The following is an 8,410-nucleotide window of genomic DNA, read 5'->3' as shown; positions in this document are numbered from 1 at the left end:
TTTATCGCCCGAGAACCTTTCTGGAATTAGTGGCGAGATGTTTTGGTAGCGCCCTCCTATGGTTCCCTCTTGTGACGTCACTACCTTGCAAACGACAAGTTCGACGGTGTTTGTTATTAGCAGGGTGGAAGCTTGAAATCATTGCGTTCTCAAAGCAAAACTGCCAACGCCGTCAATATTGTAGCTCTTACATTCATCTCATTTCCGTCGGTGAGGAATACTTTGCTGACGTCATGATCAGCGTTCAGCCAATCGTGGCAGGCCGACCACAGCGACGCTTTCGATCGCGCACGTCGCCAATAATTAGCGAAAACGCCTTATTTTTACTGTTTCCGTTATGTGCTGTTTCATGTTAAAGATTCTACATGCCGTCATGGTGTCACGTGACGTAACAGCGTCACGTGACGTCATGACATCACGTGACTCGCGGTGTGCACCTGACGTCATTAAATCGCGTGGCGTCAATGTGCAGCGTGACACTATGACATGACAATGTCATGCCATGGTGTGGGTTGACGCCAGGTAGCGGGTAATGCATTAATGCAATCAATGCAAAGTTGCAGGCAAGCGGGACAGAACAAAAGATGATTTATTCTGTCCAGCTCTCCAGCGTATTTGCATTAATCGCATCAACATAATTAAAATGCTGCCCGGTCGCACTTGTTTCTGTTAGACTGGTGGCAGCTGATAAAACCTGTTTGCTGTACTGACGTCTAGCTCCTGGTTGGCTCAGTTGGTGGAGCGCTCCACTGGGGATGATATGGTCCCTGGTTCGAACAAGGAACACGCCGGTTTTTCAGCGCGCACCAGTTACCTAGTTGTGTTTGGAGATTTCTGTTTCTCCTTTTCCCTCCCTGGTGCACTTCAACAGGGGTTATTATAGTTTAGGTGACGGGATACGCAGCGTGACGCCAGAGTCGCGTCGAGCGGCATGATGTCACTGTGAAATCTTTTGGCAGAGTGCCGAAAATGGTTCACGTCGGTATGGGGAGTGGTCGACGGCGCAAAAACCGTGAAGTATCCCACTAACTGCTGTCGAAGTAAGAGACGACAGGACTGGTGTTAGGGGGGGGGGGGGGGGATATATGTATTTGGCAAGCTTGCAATGGCACGTGCTGCCCAGTCGAGCGACACGCGCTTGGCGGCAGAAAAATATGGGTACAGCCTGATGCCCATATTCACGTGATAGAAATATGCCAAAATTCACATGAAATTCGTTTTTTTTTTTTGCAAGAATTTTTTTTAATTATTTCTAAGGTTACCGTTTATGATTTAGAACCCAGGTTTGGTTTCGTTCCGACGTCACAAATTGTTATACTACTAAGTCGTCATAAGTTGCGCGCGACAATTTCGAGGGCGTTTCGAAAAAACACGGTGGAAGCCCGGAGTGGTCGCATTCTTATACCAACACCACAAACCGTTGATTCCGTCCAATCCTGTCAATGAAAGCAGCATTATACCCTCTTAAGCGTGTTTCACATGCAGCGATTTTGGCTCTAGAGCGGCGCTATTTCTGCCGTCGCGGCGCTCGTGTCGCTCAACCACTGGTGCTGGCCAAAGCGCCGCGACGGCAAAAATCGCGCCGCTCTAGGACCAAAAGCGCTGCATGTGAACTAGGCTTTAGGACAACATGGTGGGCGTTTAGCGAACCACGGAAATCGGACATCGACGCGTTTGACTGCGCAAGGGCGCCAAGAACATCTGTTTACTACTGTTCACGGGCGACCATTGCTGAGTCCGAGGCTGCTGATCGCGAGCTCACCGCTAGCTTCCACGTCGCATTTGCAACGTGCCCCTTGGCAGTCTATAGGGAGTATTCACTGGCCGCCATAGCTGTGTGCGCGAATGCTGAGCGCATGCTGATGGCGAGCTACCGAAGTTCCTTTGGAACGTGCGTTCCGCGCCATCAAAAGTGCCGGTCTTAGCAGCCTTTTGATGTGAGCTCGTTCTGAGCATGCGCTCTAAACAGCACCCACCAATATGGCGTCTAGTGAATAGTCCCTATACGTGGAAGGTCGCGGAGGGCATGCGCATCGATTAGGTCACTCAAGCATTGCGTCCAAGGAACGTCCTATATCGAAAACATAATAGATATGAACAGTGTAAGGCTAAAAAGTTTACGACGAACATAAAGCTAGTATTCCTTTTATCAGTCGGTTGACGCTAAAGATATGGAAACGCGGTTACACTCCGACAGCGTACTGAAAATTAAAGGGTCCATGCAGGCTCAGGAATGAGAGCGGACAAAGCAATTTTTCTGCCTATGATAACCTAGAAATTGTTCCCAAAAGACGAGAACGTATTTTATCACACGAAAATGCACAACAATCTATTTCATTAAACAAAATGTGGGCGCGATAAAAAAAAAAGGAAAAGGTAAGTTAGGTTTAGAATAAGGTTCAGTCAGTGCACTGGCTGTGCGATGGTAATAGACCCTTTCAGAAATTCAGTGCCATCTGGTGGTTCGTAAAGCAGTTTAGGTTTTGCCCTATCAATGGCGGAAATGAACTTGTATCGGCACCGTCACTTTCGCAAGTCGACGGCAGTGTGAAACAGTGTGAGTTCTTTCTCGATCACTTTTAGGTCGATGGTGACCAAGAACGTGCATTCAGAACAAAGCTCCAACCCACTGAGATGCCTCGAGAAAATTCTATACACCAAAGTGCTTTAAAGCCGATTGTGTGCCACGACAGATTGACTGAATCTGAGCAATTAGAAATAAACGCTTACGTAGCTCTTGTGTTCCAGCCCTACTTCGCTTCGTACTGACCCCCGAACGTACAGGCCTCGCAATATCCGCTTAGGAGCATCTTCAACGTCTTCCTTTATCAGTCACTAGAAGGCCGCCATTCGTATGGCACAGATGCCGTTCCACAGATGATGATAGTGATCAAAGTGGCCAGACTGAATTTCGGAAAGGGTCTATTCCACAATTAAGATAGTGCTTCCCAATTTCGAAGGGATTCGAGGCTTGGTAAAACGGTCGTGTGACCTGTATATACCTCATGTATTTGCTAAAAACTGTCTCCCAAAAAAAGTCGTTTTTTGCTTGTTTTAAATTACACCTACCTTGTAAAAATTTCGTTTTATATTTTATGTGAATAGAAATTTATATTACACTTTTTTTTCGTTTTGAATTACTGTCACAAGATATACGCATTATCTAGGCGCATGTTTATGCTACATTAGATTGTTTCAACATTACTAAACTGTGTCTCTTTTATTTACGCGTTGGTCTCCTCATTGGCTATTAATAGATAGATTCCACATTTATTAATATGTGTTGTACTTTACGCTCAGTAGCACATGGCTGAGGTAAGTCGGCTTTACGTCAAGTGACTGAAGGCGCGCTACAGACCTTAATCTCTAATAAAACACGTATTCGACTTTACCTTTTTTGGATGGTTCGGCGGTTGCAAGACATGGATCGGGATGCATTCCAGACGAAGCAGAATGCTTTATGGTAGACACCTAAGGTTCGCGTGGCACGATAACAACTCTACCGGTCTTCGTTGTCTTCATCACCATGATCACAATATTAATGTTAAACTGCGCATTTAGTCTTTTGTTTAAATTGATGTTCTGATTAGGGAAGCGGACAATTTACTGAGGTTTTCTTAACGATATCTTTTTTCTGAAAGCACACATTTATATAAAACGGTGAGATCGCTCGTTATTTTTCTCGTTTCGATTTTGACACTAGAAAAAAAAAAGACAATCTAGATGTTGGTATCGAAACGCTGAAACCCTGAATCATCTACAGCTGGGAAAAAAGTCGCCCGTTGAGGGACACTAAGTTCTAGGTTGTATAAACACAAACACGCACGAACTTGACTCGTGGAATAACCACTATCACTACTGCGTGGTGCACGTTAAAGACCCCAGTCTAGCGGTTGTACTGCGCTGGTTAAACGGCTCGTCTACAAAAGAGAGACAAGTCGCCCGTTGAGGCAGACTAAGCCTGTAGGCTGTATTAATATATACACACACAATTTTTTTTTGTATAAGCCAACATTTAACGCTACCTTCCGTGTTCAACCGATAAAAAACCTCAAGTAAAGATAATGATTCACGTTATCTTTACCTTTTATTAAGATCATTGTTCAGCTTCACACTTAGTACAGTCTACCCTCAAGTAAACGAAATCCCGCTTATTTTAAAAAGACACAAAAAATTGAGGTTTAATCCACCACTCTGGTGGTAGATGTCAAACGCTCTATGTCGATTTGGAACGCTAGATCACATTTTTTTAACTGGCAATTCGCAACTTTCAGCGATGGTGGTACCGCGGTGTGAGAATCGCGCTCCCTAGCTCCTGGATAATTGGCCTCATAATAAAAGGGCTTGCCTACACATTCCTGACGTGAAAATATAACGTAAGGCTCTAATACTGCTCGTATATAGCAAAATTAGAATTACTTACGCGTAACAGACCCAGCCTCGTACCGCTGTTCTACGACGATCATCCAGATGACAGCCATTTTGATAGGCACCAGTGCGCCCCCTATAGGTCGTGAAAGTTGCAAATTCGACGGCGGGTTTAAAACAATTTTCACTGGAAACGCAAACCTTTGAGCAGTAATTGTAGAACAAGGACGATAGACACAGTGAAGATTCTTTAATTAAACTTGTAATATCATTTGGAGTGGGAGGGGTAGTGAGAGGAGGGGAGAGGATATGGGGAGTGGGGCATTTTAGGCAGCAAATGCGTGGAAGGGGATAGTGCTTAGTAGACGACGGTGCCGACCGGGCGGTGCACAAAGTGTCCACCTCGGCTCTGGTGCACGGAACTGTGAGAGCCGGTCACCACTGGAGCGTGGTGCACCTCGGCCTGGTGGTAGGTGCTGTGAAAAAAAAAAAGATGACATGTGTTAGACTCAGAATGAAATGTCTTTAGCAAAGGGCATGCAACAACAAGGATTTTAGTACATAAATCTCATATCTGGGACAAAAGTAAGCTATGGAAGGATGCATTTTTGTTTTTAATGAATAAACTTTATTACGGGACAGTAATTGTTTCTGTTGGTGTCAAATGCACCACGAGATTAGGCGCATAAAATTACGTGCAGCCTCAGTACGTGGGTTGTAAAGCGAACATTCAGGTACCGGGTTCGTTTGAAATGCGAACACTGGAGTGCGTGGCCGTTGAGTGTACACATTCCTCACCTCCTGGAGGCGTCTGGAAAGTGATAAAACTGCGGGGTACAAAGTAGGGCTCTTAGAGGTTGAGCGTCCTAGTCCGATGTTTTTGACCCTTGTCCAACACAACCCAAACTCCGACTCTACCCCGGTTTGTGAACTGGAAGTCCAGTCACGGTCTGCATTTTGTTCGGACACCAAAGTGCGGGTGTCATTTTAAATTAACTGCATTATAATTGAAGCATAAAATGTTCTGCAATATAAACGAAAATTTATCAAGGCATCAACCGCTTTCCTTTCTTTCGCCCTTAGCCGCCATTTAAACATTTGCAACCGTCTAGGACCGAGAAAGACAAGTCTAGGCTTTAAGCCACGTGCGAAGGCAAAACAGACCAGTTTTGACGGAGCGGGTCCTACCCCGCCGAAAGAGCTACCCCGCCGAAAGAGTCTCTCTCGGCCCTACTCGGTTGCAAGTGTGCGACCGGCGCTTTACTAAATGTATTTCTTGATTCCTTTGGGGTTAAAAAAGTAAAACAAAATCAACCTCGTCACCATTAATACATGATCGCCAAGACCATATTAAGGTGCCATAAATACGACTCGGAAAACGTCCAATTTGCTATTCTGCTCCTATAGTTGCGGAGAGTTTAATAAACGAAGGGCAAAAAGTATCATGCACACGCTTCTTGCTTCCTCATCGGAAATTCGGGCTTCCTATCAGCTAATGACACAATCTCATTGGCTGCGCGACGGTAATGGGATGATCGGCGTGCGGCACATCCTGCCTTCGTTAAGTTATCAGGGACTATCGTATCAACATAAAAATTCTGGTTGTGGAAGAATCTTTGTTTCCTAAGGAAGCAAAGAATCTCACCCGAAGAAGGGGTCGTGCTTGGTGACGGTGGTCTTGGGTTGGACGACCTTCTGCTGGCTTATGGTGTACCCGTGAGCGTGGGGTGGCACGTAGGCCACCTCGCTGTGGTGCTCCACCACCGGCTGACGCACCACTGTGGTGGCCACGGGGACGTGGACGGCGGCAGCGTGGAAGACGTGTGGGGCCACGTAGCCGGCCTGGCAGCAGGCGGCCAGCAGGACGAGGCAGGGCACCAGGGAGGTCTGCAAAGAAAGCATGGAGCAGGCTTTTATTAAGAAAGTATTCTTACCCTCATTTAATTAAGATGTTTTTGCTTGTAGTTGGCGATGAAAACAATTTTTGTCTGACGGCAAGAAAAAAACGAGTTATGTATGCTGACATACCCTTGCTTTTATATTGGCACTCTTGAAAGCTAGAGTCATGTTTAGGACACGACTACAAAATGACCTTATACGAGCTCCCAGTTAGTATTATTGTATAATATTACGCAGAAAACTCTGACGCCATTTCGGTGCAAGATCGCAAGCCTCGATTCAAAATATTGGCGAAGGTATACTCTCAGAAGCAAACCAGAAGTCGGAACGTTTGTCAGGTTTTACCAAACATCCCGGCGAATCGATAAAACAATGGGCCTCTTAGTAGATACACACACATACACACACAAAAAAAAGTCTAATCCTAGAGTTTTCCTCGTAACACAGATAGAATGTGTGCGTTCCTCACTTATGATTCCTTTACACTTGCGAACGAATCGCAAACGCGAAGCGTATCAAACTCCGGGTGACGATTTGGACGCCAGTTAATAATGCAGCCTTAAAAGAGCGGCACAATTTAGGCTGGCGAATTTTTTAAAAAGCGCTTCGGGGCAGGGGAGGCACTCACAAAGGTGTTCATATTCTCTGTTGACGGAGATGCTTCCACTGACTCTACTGAGTGTAGACTGTGCCACAGGATGGACACGATGGTACTTTTATTGGGGCCTACCAGGAATCATCCGAACGAGGCGTAAACAGGCGTGTTCCCAGATCGCAATGTGACACGCCCGAATTCTCGTAGCGCTACTGAAGTCTGCAGGCTCTTGTTTATCCTGCGTTGGCCTTGAAAGCGGTCAGCTGCCGGAGCGGGGTTTGCCGGCCACGTCGTGCTTCGCGGACCGGCATCTCATCAGTGTGCGAGGCACGACTGTCGCTTCGCGTGACGTGACTGCAAACCGTGGCGAACGGGCTTCGATCTATCTGTTTGTTCTGGGCACTCATATTAATAGTTCGTTTATATAAGAGCCCCAAAGTGGATTAGTCATTGGGCACCGAAGCTTCATTCCCTGATTTGTGTATAGTCCCGCGATAAAATTCACGCTTTCAAGTTCGGGAAACGTGCAAGACACGTGCCAGGAGCGGGTGCTCCTCCGCCATTTGCTTTCAAGGGCCGCTCAATGGAGTGCTGCTCTGCCTGTTGATTCTAACCCTTACGAAAATTATCAGAGTTTCAATTGAGTTCTTATTGTATTCCTATAGAGCGAATTTAAACTCACTATAAACTCGGCGCCTACTGAGTTTGACTATAAGAATCTCAATATCGGTTCCATTGAATTTACTTATTAGAAATGTAATTTAGTTTGGTGATAATAAACTCAATATGGATTCTATAAAATTTACTCATTAGGAATGCAATTGAGTTTGGCATTAAGAACTCAATATATATATACTTCTGAATTTACTCAATAAGAATGAAAAAAAGTTTTTTCATTACAAATGCAAAATATATTCTTTAGATTTTACTCATTAAGAATGTAATTGAGTTTGATAAAAAAGCGAAAAAATATTTTTTTTATTTTTCCATTAGGTGCAGTTGAGTTCGCTCATTTAGAACTCAATTTCCATTCATTTGGATGTATTTATTAAGAATGCTATTGCGTTTGCTCAATATGAAGTCAATATATATTCATTTGAATTTACCAATTAGATATGATGACTTTTACAATAAAGCGCTCAATACCGATTATTTGTAACTTACTCATTACTTTTTCAAACGCGTTTTATTATTAAGTGCTCAATTTTGATTACTTAAGTTACTTATTGGGTATATAAAAAAATTCTGTCATTTATACATCCTTTTCACAGACTATTCAAACAAAATGGCAATACATTATGGTATGATCAGCTTAGCATTTATCGTGCCCATGCTAAAAGTTTGTACGCTACAGATAAGTGCTTAAGCCATGACCGAATTCAGTGTAGCTTGAACCGAAGCCCAAATGATTTTTGGTGGTTTGCAAAACAGCACACGCGCGATACTAACCAAAATATTTGCCTACACGACCGCTGAGTTAAGATAGCTATGTTTCCGCCCCTGCAGAGGTTGCAAATATGTTTGCCATTTTTTTCAGTGACTGCTTCT

At 44.5% G+C, this 8,410-nt stretch overlaps 1 protein-coding gene across 1 annotated transcript; it reads right to left on the bottom strand.

The window, feature by feature from the left end:
• Nucleotides 1–4,726: 4,726 nt before the first annotated feature.
• LOC115312309 lies at nucleotides 4,727–6,907 on the bottom strand. The gene is made up of 3 exons (XM_029971182.3): nucleotides 6,896–6,907; nucleotides 6,014–6,255; nucleotides 4,727–4,844 (listed from the first exon to the last, which is right to left on the bottom strand). Exons 1-3 carry the CDS (start codon nucleotides 6,905–6,907, stop codon nucleotides 4,727–4,729), a joined length of 372 nt encoding a protein of 123 aa, XP_029827042.1.
• Between the last annotated feature and the right edge of the window lie 1,503 nt (nucleotides 6,908–8,410).

This window comes from Ixodes scapularis, unplaced genomic scaffold (genome assembly GCF_016920785.2).
Source record: "Ixodes scapularis isolate PalLabHiFi unplaced genomic scaffold, ASM1692078v2 PGA_scaffold6__148_contigs__length_123643588, whole genome shotgun sequence".
NCBI classification, from domain to species: domain Eukaryota; kingdom Metazoa; phylum Arthropoda; class Arachnida; order Ixodida; family Ixodidae; genus Ixodes; species Ixodes scapularis.
The sequence above is the reverse complement of the archived record's forward strand: the minus strand, read 5'-3'. Positions and strand labels throughout refer to the sequence as shown.

Coding starts and splice junctions, on each gene's coding strand:
- LOC115312309 (XM_029971182.3), bottom strand. Junction 4,845..6,013: donor AAGCACGACCCCTTCTTCGG/GTGAGATTCTTT, acceptor TTTTTTTCACAG/CACCTACCACCAGGCCGAGG.